At 45.9% G+C, this 15,184-nt stretch overlaps 1 protein-coding gene across 1 annotated transcript in view; it reads left to right on the top strand.

Annotated features, from left to right (window-relative positions):
- Sdk1 (sidekick cell adhesion molecule 1) overlaps positions 1-15,184 on the top strand; it is a 1,012,579-nt gene that overhangs the window by 387,890 nt on the left and 609,505 nt on the right. Inside the window, exon 4 of the mRNA XM_052168081.1 lies at positions 819-966. Coding sequence (XP_052024041.1) covers positions 819-966 — 148 coding nt within the window. The remainder of the gene's footprint in view (positions 1-818; positions 967-15,184) is intronic.

The following is a 15,184-nucleotide window of genomic DNA, read 5'->3' as shown; positions in this document are numbered from 1 at the left end:
ATCATCCTCAGGCCTCCATATGGACATACATACACACTCATGTGTGCTCACCCCCCACACATACATACTTGCATATACATGGGAACACACACACACACACACACATTACTACACAAAAAGTATGGTATGGAAATATCTGTATACATGGATTGTATCCAATCACAAGATAGAAATTGTTTTGATATTTCAGGTTCCCAGTTTAAAGGAGAGCCTTTCTAATCTACAGTCTGATGGCTAGGCCCTCCATTTTTTTTTAGATGATTTAATCAGTAGAACAATAACTGCCCCATGTTATATCATCAGTGTGGGGTGGGCAAGAGAATTCTCTGTGAACTCCCTAAGGGTTGGAACACATTGGTTTCCAAAGGCTTGTGAGTGGAGACAGCGTCCCCGCGATGAGGAGGTAGACAAGGAGACCAAGGAGGGGAGGGGTACCTGCAGGGTGTCCAGGGACATTGCACTGCAGCTCTGTAAAATCTGCTTCGTGGAGATAGAGATGCCTTCCAGAAAGTTTTCTCCTATGTTACAGTCAACTGTGAGCAGCCATTATATTACTGCAGTGTGACAAAGGCTGGTGGCCTCGCTGATGAGAGCCCCGTGGCTGCTTTAGAGGCCCACGGCTCCGTCAATGCTCCTCTCTCTCACTCACGGTGGCATCTGCACTTGTCAGCACTGCCGTTCTCTCTTGCTTGTCACCTTATTAAGTGTGGTGGTGGCACGGACTTCACTGTAAAATATAGCTATTTCCCTCTCTGACCCCTACTCCCCCTCAAAAAATAGCGTGCTCCAGAACTTAAAAGTCTAATTTTTCTCTGCAGATATGGGGAACTTCATGGATACAGACCAGAGGAAAACAGTTTCTCAAGGGCACGCAGCACTTCTAAACTTACTGCCTATCGTCAGCTGCCCCAGACCGCAAGTGACGTGGTTTAGAGAAGGACACAAGATTATTCCAAGCAGCAGAATGTAAGTCGCTCGTGGAAGCAGATGTAACTCACTGCACCTGCCTGTACCGGTCAGGGAAAGGGTGGCTAAGTGACCTGCGGCTGGACGCTTCCCTAGGAGGCAGCTGCTTTGAGGGCTGGCTTGACTATTTTTAAGCCATTTAAGCAAGGAGCCTTGTGCGGTTGCTTTCTGCTTGCTGTCCGTCCTGAACCTAAGGTCTCCTCTCTACCCTGAAGCCCATTCTCTCTGGTTTTGAATACTATGCCTCACTGCTGTCACCCCCAACTGTGTGTCGCCTCATTTACCCAGGCTTGTGTTTACTTACACAGCTGTGGGGTCCCCCTCCGCCTTCCCTTGAGCCTCACATCCATACTGGTTACTGTGCCGATAAAGTGCCAATTACTGCTTATTTCTCCTTATCCTTTCATTCTTCCATGACAGTTTTATTTCCGTTTGTCCAATTAGGGGCTCGCTCATCTATTGCTAATCGCGCGGTTAAGGCCTATCTTAAGGTCTTCCTGCATGCCCCACATTCAAGACACGTGTTGAATGTCAGGCAAGTTTTCTCCATTTGGAGCTGTTAGTGATTCCAAAGAGCATTGGATTAATAGATTTTCTTTATCCTGAGGGAGTGTGTCACAGGGCAGAGGAAAATCTTGGTCATCTTCTCCATCCACCTTGTTTGAGACAGAGTCTTTTTGCCACCATGTACAGCAGGCTAGCCCATGAGCTCTCTCCATCTCCTATCTCAGGAAGACTCTGGGGCTGTAAGTACATGCATCTGCGCCCAGCTTGGCATTGGTTCGAGGCATCCCGGCTCAGGTTCTCACACGTGGGAGTAGTCAGTTACCTTGCTTACTGAGCTGACTTCCTAGTCCTTGCTATGTATTACTTAAGCAGGCACCTTGCAATAGAATTGGAAAATAATGGTGCAACAACAAAAACTTCAAAAATAAAAATTTTCAAAAGGAATCGTGGAATGCTCTGTGCTTGAGGTAAAAGTCAAAGACTCATGCTGCCACGTGCTTGCTCTCAGATAAGAATGCATGAGGGGAAGGTTCTAGGTTTGGTTTAGAAAGGATGTGTGTGAGATGTTTGCCAGGCGGGTCTCAGATGCAACTGTGGAAGTTAACTCTGGTCTATAGACCCACTTTCCCCCTTAGCAGAGCACCATGGTCTATAAGCCCACTATAGACCCAGCTTGACATTCGAACCCTATATGGGCCTGCTTACTAAATGGCAAGTAGGAGAAAATTAGAAATATATGCAACAAGCATACCTCAGAATTCTTGTAAAAAAGAAAAAAAAACCAATTCCTTTCAACGGCATGGCTGCTAAGCCTTTTTTCTGTATCTGAAGTTCCTTGGATATTCACCTTTGTATTGATTCCAATCATAACAGACATCTCTTGGGACTGGGTGAAACAAAGAGGAAGGATCGATATCTCATCGCTGTGGGAGACCATTCTGCTAGGCAGAAAGCAGCTGAGATACAGTGTGGTATAAATGTTCTGGGAGGACCAGCGTGGAGCACGGGAGGAACACAGCAGGAGCAGGGGAAGGTGGGAGGAAGGCTGGGGTGCTGAGAGCAGTGCGATTCGGAAAGTAGGCTTCTTCTCAGGCGTGGAGCTCAGAATACCAGGGGCTGGGAGCTCATGGTGTCGGGGGCATTTCCATTCACTTTGTAGCAAATAGACACATACATGTTGCTTCATACATCAACCATATGAACCAGATTTACTCAATAGACAACCTTCCTTCAAAGTACGTCAGGGCATCCATTGAAATAACTTGATTTTTACATTGAAATAACTCATAATTTCATGGCTTCTTTTTCATTCGCAGACTCTTGCTAAAGACTATTGAATTCCTAATGAGCTGATAAAATGATGGTGTGATTAAAGTCCTAACACAGTGTCCCATCAAACAAATAGTCAGTTTATAAGCATAAAACTATTGATAAACCCCTGGCCTTGGCAGCGTGGTGGCGTACGGGGCTGATTATGAATATTTACACTCCTACAAGGTCCTTTAGTTTTGTATGTTCCACCTCATCACCGCCCCACATTTCCTGAGTGCCTGCTGTGTGAGGTGTCATAAATCAGTGCGTGCGTGCTGTTCCCCAACAGTTTATACACCGTTCCGAGATATACTGCTCCTAAGAAACTTCCACTTCTGACCCAGGTGGCTGCACACGGGGAGCTCAGGGGGCATCTGCTCCAGGGCTGTGTCTAAGATCTGGAGATTTCAACCCAAAGTGCACCATTAAACTGAGAACAAGTCAAGAACTTGCAGTGGCTTTCAGCCTTGGCATGTGAGGTCCCTGGAGACCCTTTCTGTGGGGGCCACCCTAGCCGCCTCCCTCTCTTTATAACTATCTTATGACCTTTAAAAGTTGACCTTTGGGCTTATAGTGAAGCGGATTTTTTTTTCTTTTAAAAAGATACAGTAACTCTAATGTTTCCAAACTTGAAGAATTAGTTAAATAGCCTATTAATAATCCTAGCAGCTATTATTTATTGAGGACCTACTTGAAACATATCTTCTGTAATCCTCAGAATTGCCTTCTGGGGCACTTATAATTAGCTCCACTTACAGCTATCAGAACTGAAGTTTAGAGGTACTAACTCACCCCAGGGCATGCAGCTGACAGGCCGAAGCAGTAGGCCTGGGTTCTGACTCCAGAGCCCACACTCACCTCACAGTCAAGCTGAGTCTTCTGTTCCGTTACTTGATGAGCTTGCCTCGTGCTTTTGATCATTTCTCCCACGGCTTCAGGTGGTTTTGCTCATTTATTTAGAAGCCCAGCTTTCAGTGTGAAATAACACGGGCTTGTGTGGGTTTGGGTAGAGGGAGGGAAGTGTGTCAAATATCAGGAAAGGATAGACTCAGCAGGATTTCCTTTTGGATTGGATGTGGGATTTAGGACGTGAAGAAAAGCCTAGGCAGTTCTGGTAGGACGGTGTTACTGCCTCCCGAAGCAAGCAGAAAAAGCTAATTCTAGGAGAAGCAGGTCTGGATGTGTGCTTTGTGTATCGTGAGTGTATGTGAGTGAGTGTGTATGGGGGGGCAGTGTGAGTTTGTTCATAGATATATTTGTGTGTGTGTGTGTGTTTGTGTGTGTGTGTGATTGTGGGTATATGAGAGTGTGTGTGTGTGCATGTATCTGAATGTGTATGTGTGAAAGTTTGTGTGTATGTGTATGAGTGAGTGTGGGAGGTGTTGGGGTATGTGAGTATGTATGTGTGTGAGTGGGGAGATGGAGGTAAGTATATGTGTAGTGTGTGTGTGTGTGTATTGGGAGATGGCAGCTACAGAGAGAAACCATGTTTTGAACCACAGCGACCCACTAAAAAGAAGAGGAGACACTAAGATTAGCACCCCAGTAATTCTGTCTTCTGTTAAGCCTTCCAGTCTGTAGTTCCTTTCTGCCTGGGGTATTTTCTAATCACAACTGGCCTTCTCCCAGGGTGATGATTACCGAAAGCATACGTCTCTCCATAACCGTAAGGCCTGATATGTAAGGCTCGGTCCTGGAGGGCTGAATGGATGGACGGTTGTCAAGAGTGTCAGGTGGCCTCTATACTTTCCCAGAGGGAGGGGAACGGAATAAAAGCAGCACACTGCACAGCAGCAAATGACTGTTGACACAGAGAACCATCTCAGAAAGGCAGATGATGTTCTAAAAGCGTGAGGATAAGTTATACTGGGAAATTTGAATAGATGATTATGGGTTTTATGTATCTGAGAAGATATTAAAAAAGCAGGCAAGTTTATTCTTTTGATTTACTGGATCCAAACAGTTAATTTGCTGTCGTCTCATGTCAGAGTTGAAGACAGCTTTGTCTTATTAATGTAGTCTAAGTCGAAAACAGAAAGTCCTCCGTGTTATCCTGGCTTAGATCTATTTTCTTCCCCTCCTTTTATTTCTCCAGCTTTGAAATGTGAATCTGGATGCTGTGCAGATTCTCCTACCCCCAGGAGGTAATTCACGCCGGCACTTATCAGATTAGGATGCAAAAACTTGGTGTGTACAGTGCCATTCTTTTGCTTAATTGAGGGTTTCTGTGCTCAAATTGCATCCTGTAGTCTACCTGACAGGAATGTGTGAGCACGGGCATCCTCACACATGTTTTCCTGGAAATGTGGAGTTTATAGATTGAATATTTCAAAGCTCCTGCCAGCTTTGTGATAGACGGCTTCCCAGTAACAGTCCGGACTGTGAAGTATGGGCAATAAACAGCATCCCAGGTGACATACAAACAGCCTGGCTCATAATTGTCCACGCTTAAATAGTCAGGCCTCCATTAACTTATTACCATTTCATTTCCGCTGCTCCAAGAAAGATCTGTTGAAATTAGCACTTGGGTTGGGAGCCACAACTCAGTGCTCGCGTGAAGTAGATCTGGTTGTAATAATATTTTTATAGTTAACCGAGCTTTCAAAATAATGTGCTTTAAAATTTTTTATATTATGTTTTACGGGCATTTTGTGACTGTTTATAGAACATATCTATACTTGTGAAGTATACTTACTTAGCATGAGTCAAGCTGGATAGAATATGGGGGCTCCAGCCCAGGTTCCCATCTTGGGCAAGTTACTTTTCTTCCTTTGACCCCATTTGGTTCTTGTTTGTGAAACTTAGGAAAGTGCAAGGGATGTGTTTGTAACTCCATTTGCTCTGCTTACATTTGGCAGTGTTGATGGGAAGACTGGCTGATGGCCACGCCCACAGCCTCCTCTGCCTCTCTCCTCCTCTTCCCCCTCTTCCTCTTAACCCTTTCCTTCCCTTCCCAGAGCCCTTAGATCCTGAATACCTGCCTAAGGCTGGTTGGTCAGCACCAGGAGGAAAGCAAGGTGTCAAAAGTGCTGCCACTGGTGAGGCCGTGCTCTCCTGTGGGAGCAGGATGTAGGAAGAGATGCTAAGAGGACGTGACCGAGGAGGGACGGCAGAGTTCTGGTCCAGGGCTAGGGCTCCTTGGGATTGACTATTAATGTTTGGGGAGATTCCCTCAGCTGATCATGTGCTTGCTTTGCAAGCATGAGGACCAGGGTTCAGTACCCAGAATACACTTTAAAGACATAAAATAAAAAGACGCTTGTAGTCCCTGTGCTGTGAAGGTAGAGACTGGAAGTTTCCTAGAGGTCACTGGCTGGTCAGCCTAAGCTGCTTAGAGAACTCCAAGCCACTGAGAGTCCCGGACTCAAAGAGCAAGGTGGAGGATCGACCCCAAACATTCTTTGTCAGTCCACACATACCACACATGCGTGAATGTACATCAAAGTGCACACACACACACACACACACACACACACACAAATGTCAGCCACTTTGGCTAATAAAAAATTGTCTAATATAAAGTACACAGATTTTCAGCCCACGGGTGGGTGAACTTTTGCAACTGTGCCCGCTGATTTTTAGTCTCCTCTACCCCCTCACCCCCATTCCAGTGGAGAGAGCTTTCTCCTCTAGCTCCCCTTCCCAACTAATCTAATTACCATAGATTGCTGATTGTTCCTTATTCTAGACTTTCATATAAATGGAATCATTGAATATGAAATCCTTTGTGTCTGACTTCACTCATTCAACCTAATTTCTATGATAGTCTCAATATGACATTTAATAATAATAATAATTAGCAATTTTGGAGTTGCCAGGCAGTGTTTTAAGTGTTTTATTTATAATGAGTCACTTAATCTTCACAGCGGCCAGTGAGTGCAGACTGCGATTATCCCAAATTTACTGGTGAGAAGGAAGGCGGGCAGAGGCCAACGTCCAGGCAGAGCTGGTACGGTTGGATTGCAGGATCCCCCACTCTGTACTGTGCTGGCCACTTGGGGTGATGTCTGCGGCTGATGAGCACCAGTCATGCACAGACCCAAAGGATGTATGTTTTAGGCAGAGCTCAGGTGCAGGGAGGAGCTTAATGTGTTTGCTAAAGTGTCATGCTAAGATCAGTTGTGAGGAAAGAACAAGCAGAGGTAGAGAGGAAACCCCCATGGAGATCCTGTAGCCCCCAGAATTTGGAAATAAATAATAATTTTATTATGTATACATTAGAAAGCCCTTATACGAGGGGCACTCCTTTGTTTTGAAAAAAGAATGTGGCAACATCTGTATAACATGAAATTTAGTATTTTACCTAGTTTGTGCGTGTGCCTTTAGATGGTATATGCGTATCTGATGTATATGCACATGTGTGAGGATACATGGGTAGCAGCCACTATGGAGGATGCTGTGTCTCTGCCCTGTCACTCTCTGTCTTATTCTCTTATTCCTAGGATCTCCCACTGAGCATGGAGCTAGGTTAACAGCTAGCAAAGCCACAGCAATCCTGCCTCCACCCCACCTGCACCGAGGTTACAGTTGTTCCTGTGGCCTTGACCAGCTTTTTCCCATAGGTGCTAAGATTTTCTGCTCAGTGGTATTGTCACGGTGTGAATGGTTGGGTTGCCATTGTAGTGTGTGAGTGTTATGTGAATGCACCAGCTTCTGTACGGTTGCTACTCTGTTGATAGATATCTGGGGTATATCCAGATTGGGGCCATTATGAATATGGCCACTGTGAACACTTTCCCATGAGTTTTTCTGTGAATGGGAGACTCACTTTTTCTGTGACAGACACCCAGGCTCTAGTTGCGAGTTCCGATTTTGGTTTTATTGTTAAGGTGACAACAGTCTCTCTTCCACACTGACCATTCCATTTTTTGGGAGGGGGGGCGGGGGGGGGGGGTTCCGAGACAGGGTTTCCCTGTGTAGCCCTGGCTGTCTTGGAACTCACTCTGTAGACCAGGCTGGCCTCGAACTCAGAAATCTGCCTGCCTCTGCCTCCCAAGTGCTGGGATTAAAGGCATGCGCCACCACCGCCCGGCAACTGTTCTATTTCTTACTGACACCAATGGTATGTGCACAGTTACCTACCCTGCTTCCACTCTGACACCAACAGAACGTGCAGTTACTTCCTCTGCTTTTGCTCTGGCTTACAATGTTGCCTCCATTTTAGGTGTACTTTGTCCATCCTGATATATGTCTGATGATATCTCATTGGCGTTTTTTCTCTCCTCATTGAGCTTTTAATTTTCATCTCCCTCGGTGGTGAGTGATGTTGAACATCCCTTCATGTGTGAATTAAAAAAAAAAAAGCCAAACTCCTTGCAGTGTAAAATGTTTTCATTTATTTTAAAAGTCAACTGAAGGAGTGAAAAAGTAGCCTCTGTGCAGCTAAACAGAGAGATTGTTCTGGTAGATCTGAGGCAAACTCTCAGATTAAGCACAAAGATACAACTATGGAAACGGTAAGGGAGATTGTATGAGATAGAGTGGGGTGCTCGGTTCATGCGTAGGAAATTCCAGAGGGAACAGAGAGAGTGGGGGTGGCATTGGGAGAGATCCCTACTGTAGTTGTTCCTGAAACAATGCCCTTCAGAGTGAGAAAGTCAAATAAGCTTCGAGAGGGGCAGGAACAAGCAAGCCTGGGCACACTGGGGTAGCTGTGAGCAAGCCTGGGCACACTGGGAGAGCTGTGAGCAAGCCTGGGCACACTGGGAGAGCTGTGAGCAAGCCTGGGAACACTGGGAGAGCTGTGAGCAAGCCTGGGCACACTGGGGTAGCTGTGAGCAAGCCTGGGCACACTGGGAGAGCTGTGAGCAAGCCTGGGCACACTGGGAGAGCTGTGAGCAAGCCTGGGCACACTGGGGTAGCTGTGAGCAAGCCTGGGCACACTGGGGTAGCTGTGAGCAAGCCTGGGCACACTGGGAGAGCTGTGAGCAAGCCTGGGCATACTGGGAGAGCTGTGAGCAAGCCTGGGCACACTGGGAGAGCTGTGAGCAAGCCTGGGCACACTGGGAGAGCTGTGAGCAAGCCTGGGCACACTGGGGTATCTGTGAGCAAGCCTGGGCACACTGGGAGAGCTGTGAGCAAGCCTGGGCACTCTGGGCTAGCTGCAGGGCTGTGGAGCAGAGGTCTTACAAACAGCCACCTTGAAACAGAGCCACTATGAGAAGCCAACCAGCAGCAGTAACAGAGGAGACAAGGGCGGATGCTTCCGGGGGCCAAGGAACTCTGTGATGCCATAGCTCTGTGGAGTTCCAAGCAGCCTTCACAGGTAAGGGGCATGGGAAGTCTTCAAGACATGACGTTGTCCAGAGACTTAAGACCAAGTGTGAGGCTGAATACTGAACTCGAAGGAAATACTCCATCAGGAATGTCTGTCTTGCCTTTAATATTGTTTCTAAGGTAGAAAATGGGTAATGATTTTAATGTATTTATGTAAAATAGAGTGAGGATGGCAAGTTGAGACGACTTTGGGAACGTTTATTATGAATGCTTCAGAGAGCAACAGGTATCCACAGTGGGCACAACCAAGACAGGGGACTTGGCCATTTTGTTTTGATGTAGTATGATATATGTGTGCTGTGATGTATGCAGAGACATACATTCATGTCTGCTACATGTCCTGCTTTGTCACTCTCTGCTGTGTTTCTTGCTTCCCCACCACCACCACTAGGCTAGCCATCCTCCTGTTTCCAAGCTCTCTAGTTCTGGGCTTGTGTGCAGTCACGCCTGAGTTTTTCATAGGTGCCAGGAATTAGAACTCAGAGCCCTATGCATGTGGTCTTACCCACTGAGCCATCTCCCCAGACCAGGAGGTTTTCTTTAAGATGAGGAATGCTAGAGACCCTCTCTAAAGCAGTAAAAATTATCAATACTAGTAAAAATTATCAGCTGGAGAGAGATGGAGGGAAGAACATGTGTGGGGCCCAAAGCCCTGGAAAGATGTGGGCGTTTTTCTCTCACCCATCCTGCCTCTTGAGGTCTGTGCTTTAGAACCCTGCTGTGTAGTCAGAGGTGACTGAGATAGCCCCTGCTGTGTGGTGAGAGGAGGCTGAGATGGCCCCGAGGATTCTTGTTCTCTTACAGACTACCAGTCATTGTGGCAGAGGGTTGCCTTATAGACACTGTTGGATAAGATTATGGGTTCTGCCTTGAAGTGGGCACATTCTCCAGTGAGGTCAGTCTCATCCCAAGGTGCATAGGGAATAATGGAGGGTGCTAGTGACTCCTTGTGGTGCAGCTTCTGCTCAGCTGTTGTGGTAGACCCCGTTCGGGCAGCCATCCTTGTACAAACCAACCAGCACGGGGAGGGGTGCTTGTCAATGGCTTGGTTCCATTTGAGTTGGCAATGTAGTGTTTAACTTTAATGACAAGAGTTTAATATTCTATGTAGCGATTTTTCATTTGGAATAAAATGCCACTTCATTTTACCGGAGCAGATCTACTGACAATAATGCATTTCTTTACAAATATTAGCCTATTATACATCTTAAGTCACTTGCACGTAATTGCATTTCACCAACTCCACATAATACTTTAATTAAAACTAGGATAATTAAAATACAGTTTTAATGAGCAATAAATTCCAGTTGCCAAGCCTGGAATGTATTAGTTGAATCACACCTTTCTCTTTTTGAGCTCTTAAATTTGTGTCTGCATTATGTTTTGACATGCCGACAATCATAAGCAAGAGGCCCTTTTAAATGCATATAATAGTATATCCTAGGAAATAATGCTTCTTTATGGCTGTCTTATCTTGTGTATAATCCTTACATATCATTGGTTATTTATGTGGACTCTAATCCTTTGAGGCAAGAAAAAGGTTTCCTTTGCCTTTGAAGACTCAACAACTTACCATAGTGACTGGTCATTCTAAGCAGTAAATGTTCATTTCAGAAACAAGTATTTTTTGAGTTAATAAACAGTCACAGATGGCAAGTTCTGTCTTAGTTAGGGTTTCATTGCTATGAAGAAACATGGCTATGGCAACTCTTATAAGGACAACATTTAATTGGAGCTGGCTTATAGCTTCAGAGGTGTAGCCTATTATATCATGGCGGAAAGCATGGAAGCTTGCAGGCAGACACGGTGCTGGAGGAGCTGAGGAGAGTTCTACATCTTGATCCAAAGGCAGCCAGAAGGAGACTATTTTCCCCAGGCAGCCAGGAGGAGGCTCTCTCTTCTACTGCACTGGGCACATCTTGACTACTAGGAACCCTCAAAGCCTGCCTCACAGGGGCACACTTCCTCCAACAAGGCCACATCTCCTAATAGTGCCACTTGCCATGGGGCAAGTGTATTTAAACCACCACAGATGTGTGGCAGCTAGTGTTCATTGTCAAGCTAACAGAATCTAGAATCTCCTTGGAGATGGACCCATGGGCAAGCCTATTGGGGTATTATCTTATGTTGCTATGGGAAGAAATACCTTAATTATGGGAAAGATAGCTCCTTGGGTGGGACTTTCTGATCCACATAAAATAGCAGATATGAGCTAAGTGTGCATTCACATTTCTCTGCTTCTTGGTTGTTGATGTGGTCTAACCAGCTCCCCCAAGCTCTTGCAACTGTGATTTCTGCACCATGAAAGACTATAACGTGAACAGGGAGCCAAAACAAACCCTCTCCTCTTTAAGTGTTTGTTGGTAGCATTTTTTTCACCAGAAGTAAAGAACCTACTGCAGTCCAGGACACAGAGCACTAGAGTTTCAGCCTCAGCCCTGATACTTGCTACATGACACTGGGCAAATCAATTAATTCTTCTTGATAAAGTGGGGGTAAATAGTATATATTAAACAGATATATGGTCATGTTATTCTGCCAGCCTCTTGGGATTTGGGCTGGAAAGATGGCAGTAATACAACAGAAGGTATACAATCCTTGTCCAGTCTATAAAGTGAACTGGATTACTGTATTATTACAGTGTTACACTACTTACTCGTGGTGACTACACAATGTGTCTTACTTGCTGTCCTACTATTGTGAAGATACACAATGATAAAGGAAACTCTTGTAAAAGGAAACATTTAATTGGGGTATTGCTTACAGTTTTAGAGGGTAGTCCATGATTATCATGGCAGGAAGCAGGCAGACATGGTGCTGGAGCAGTATCTGAGAGCTTTACATCCCAGTCCACGGGCAGCAAGTAGAGAGAGAAACTGCCTGGCATGGGCTTTTGAAATCTCAAAGCCCACACAGTACTATACCTTCAAATAGGCCACACCTACTTCAGCAAAGTCAGACCTAATCCTTTCCAAACAGTTCCACTAACTGAGGACCAAACATTCAAACATTCCTTTGGGAAAGGAATTCTCATCCAAGCCACCACACACAATTCACACAAGCATCCAGTCAGCTCTTTACTATCTCATTTGGAAATACTTGTTTGTAGGTAATTTTTGCATGATCAATTTTTAATCCTAGGTTTGTAGTGCCTTATAATGTAGAGTATTGGGACCTCTGTCCCCTCTCCTTTTTTTCCCCCAGACACTATGTCCTTGGGAAGCCCAATCCAGTCTTTATATTGGCTGGGTCATTAGGGAAGAATGGTGATTATGGGGCTCACATGCAGGTACCTCTGCACATGACTTTATCTGTGTCTCATTTGGAACATCAGTGCCATGCTACCTGCCCCCTGGCTCTTCCTTCCTTCTAATATCTAATCATGCTTATGTCACCAGTGAGAAGTTAACCCTTGAAGGGCCAAGTTCCCCAGGTGGTATGTGGGCTTCCACCCTGGCAGAGGGAAGATAGCTAGAGGAAGTGATGGGGGAAGGATTTGTCAGCTGTCTCAGCTGAACCCAGATCAAGGTTGACCCTTCACCACAGCTTCTGGTTACTGTGCATTTCCTATGCATATCCAAGAGAGCCAAACCTGAGATTCAGTCTGTACTTAATCTTTGAGGATCCTACATCATAGAGAGAAGTCTCATCTGATCTTAGCCCAGGGTCTTTGGACAGAAACTTTGGATACCAGTACTCCAAGTTCTACCAGCTTCACTCAGAGTTCAAGAAGAACCCTATGATGTGTGTCCCAGGGCATTTGTCCTCTTTGGGGTTCGGGGTTCCCTGGATGGCAGAGAAGGCATTGAGGCACGTGAAAGGGCCACATAGCGGGTTAGCTGAAGGAGCTGCTCCTATTAGCACCCTGTGCACAGGGTGGGAGCCCACTGGGGAGAGACCTTAGACATAAAGGCTTCAATCTGGGAGCGGAGGGGAAGGAGATTGCAAGGGAGCAGGAAAGAGGTGCTATCGTCTTAGATTAGAGCTAGAAGGGCAACAATAAGAACCAGCTGCCCTGCTTCATCACTTCTGGAGTGTTCTGAGGACTATGTTCCATACATGGAATGGGGTCACACCAGTCCAGTGAAAGCCTGGCATGAACACATTTGGCCATCTGTCGGCCCCAGGCTGTGTTGAGGGCTGGAGAGAACTGGCTGTTCTCAGGAGGGTGAGTGCCTGGGAACTGGCTGGGTGATATGCAGCCCATGCAAATAATCTGGAGACACAGACCTCCTCATCTTCCTGCCGAGCTGCTCTCAATCTTCCTGGCATGCTAGTAAAGAAAGCAGACCCAGGCTTATCACACCAATTTTGCAGATGACAGCATGGGCGAGAGAGGAGCTAAGTGATTTAAAGTCAAATAGTATGTGAACGGAAGCACTGGGGGAGACCTTAGCTGTGAGTGGCTTCTTTCTGATCAATTTTTGTGACTGCTCTTGACAAAATCGGTCTCAGCTTGCCCATCAGGGTAGTAAGGTAGCAAAAGGACCCTGTGCTCATCTCGGCCTTTGGCTTCATGGTACCACAGACAGCCAGGACTCACTTGAATTCTGAGAGGATCTTGCCAACCTACTGGGGCTTTGGTTTCTGCATGTGATAATCATATCCTACAGCAGATGGAAGGGTCTTTTGTGAACTACAAAGTCTCATACCCATACTATCTCTGATCCTTTTGTCCCGAGAACTCATTCTTTGCTATAGTCAGAGCTGACCAAAGCCTATTAGGTGTAATTGCTGTTGTATCTGCTTCCAAGTGATGGCCCTTGATGTCAAGGTCATCATTCAGTGGGCCAGCTCTGTATTAAGTTCTGCGCGTGGAAAGATCAAGAGAAGTATTCTAGTGTCCCTAGAGTGTGCTCTCAAGTTTTGACACAGCAACCTCTCTCTTTTATTTGGGGCAAACATAATGGTATTCAAGATTTCTGTCAGAAGACCTGGCAAAGACCAGACACCACATATGATGTGGGTGGCATCCCATATCAACTCAACTCATCCAGTCTTTAGTTGTCTTGTTTTTTCTTTTGTGTGCGTGTGTTTGTGTTTGTGTGTGTGTGTGTGTGTGTGTGTGTGTGTGTGTCTACCTGCCATGGCTGGCATATGGAGGTCAAAGGCTAATGCCAGGTATCAGTTCTCACCTTCTACCTTGTTTAAGTCAAGTTCTCTCTTGGTTGCCATTTTGTATACCAGGCTAACTGATCCTTGAACTTCTAGAGATTCTCCTGCCTCAACCCCCATCCTGCCAGAAGAGCTCTGGAATCACAGATATGTGTCTGGCTTCTACATGTGTTCCAGAGACCCACACTTAGGCACTTGCATATGCAGAGGGAGCACTTCACCCACAGAGCCACCTCCTTAGTCCTGTATGTTCTTTTTAACAGCTTTATTTAGATGGAACTGATAGAGCTGCCTATTACAAAACTCTCACCCAGCCAAGCAATTCAATCCAATGGCTTTAGTGTGTTTATAGGTTTGGGCAACTCCTGCCACAGTCAGAACATTTCTGTCACCGCCAAAGAAAGCACTAGGCACATTTACAGTTATCCCCAGTCTTCTGTCTTCCATGGCCACCACTTGTCTTCTTGCTTCTTCTGTGGATTTGTGTATTCTAGACATCTAATACAAAATGAATCCTACCCTCTGTAGCCTTTGACACTGCACATGACCTTAACACAGCCGCCTTTCCTTTCCTCTTGCCCTTTTCTGATCACCATCCCATATTTCACAGGGTCTCTTTTTTAAAAAATGTACTTCCCCCTTGTCTCTAAGTTCTACAAGGTAAAGGAAAAGTATTCCTAAGAAAATGCTTGCCCAGTGTCTCCTTTATGTCAGACCCTCTGTTAGTTCTGGTGTGATGTCAAACGGGTGACAAAACTGTCATCGTGGAAGATGGATTAAGTATCTGTACCAAAGTGTGGATGAGAGGCAGCCAGCAACATGAAGAGATGGATGAGCAGAGCCAGGGTGATAGCTGTCTATAAAGTGCCTGCCTTGCAAGCATGAAGCCTCTCAAGGCCAGAGGCAAAGGGCAGGGGTGGGGTTGGGAGGGTTAGGCATGGTGGCATGTGAATACACGTGTGCACACATATGCACACATGCATGCACAAGACAGGCTGGGCACTTGGGC

Source organism: Apodemus sylvaticus, chromosome 22 (assembly GCF_947179515.1).
Source record: "Apodemus sylvaticus chromosome 22, mApoSyl1.1, whole genome shotgun sequence".
Taxonomy (NCBI): Eukaryota; Metazoa; Chordata; class Mammalia; order Rodentia; family Muridae; genus Apodemus; species Apodemus sylvaticus.
The sequence above is the reverse complement of the archived record's forward strand: the minus strand, read 5'-3'. Positions and strand labels throughout refer to the sequence as shown.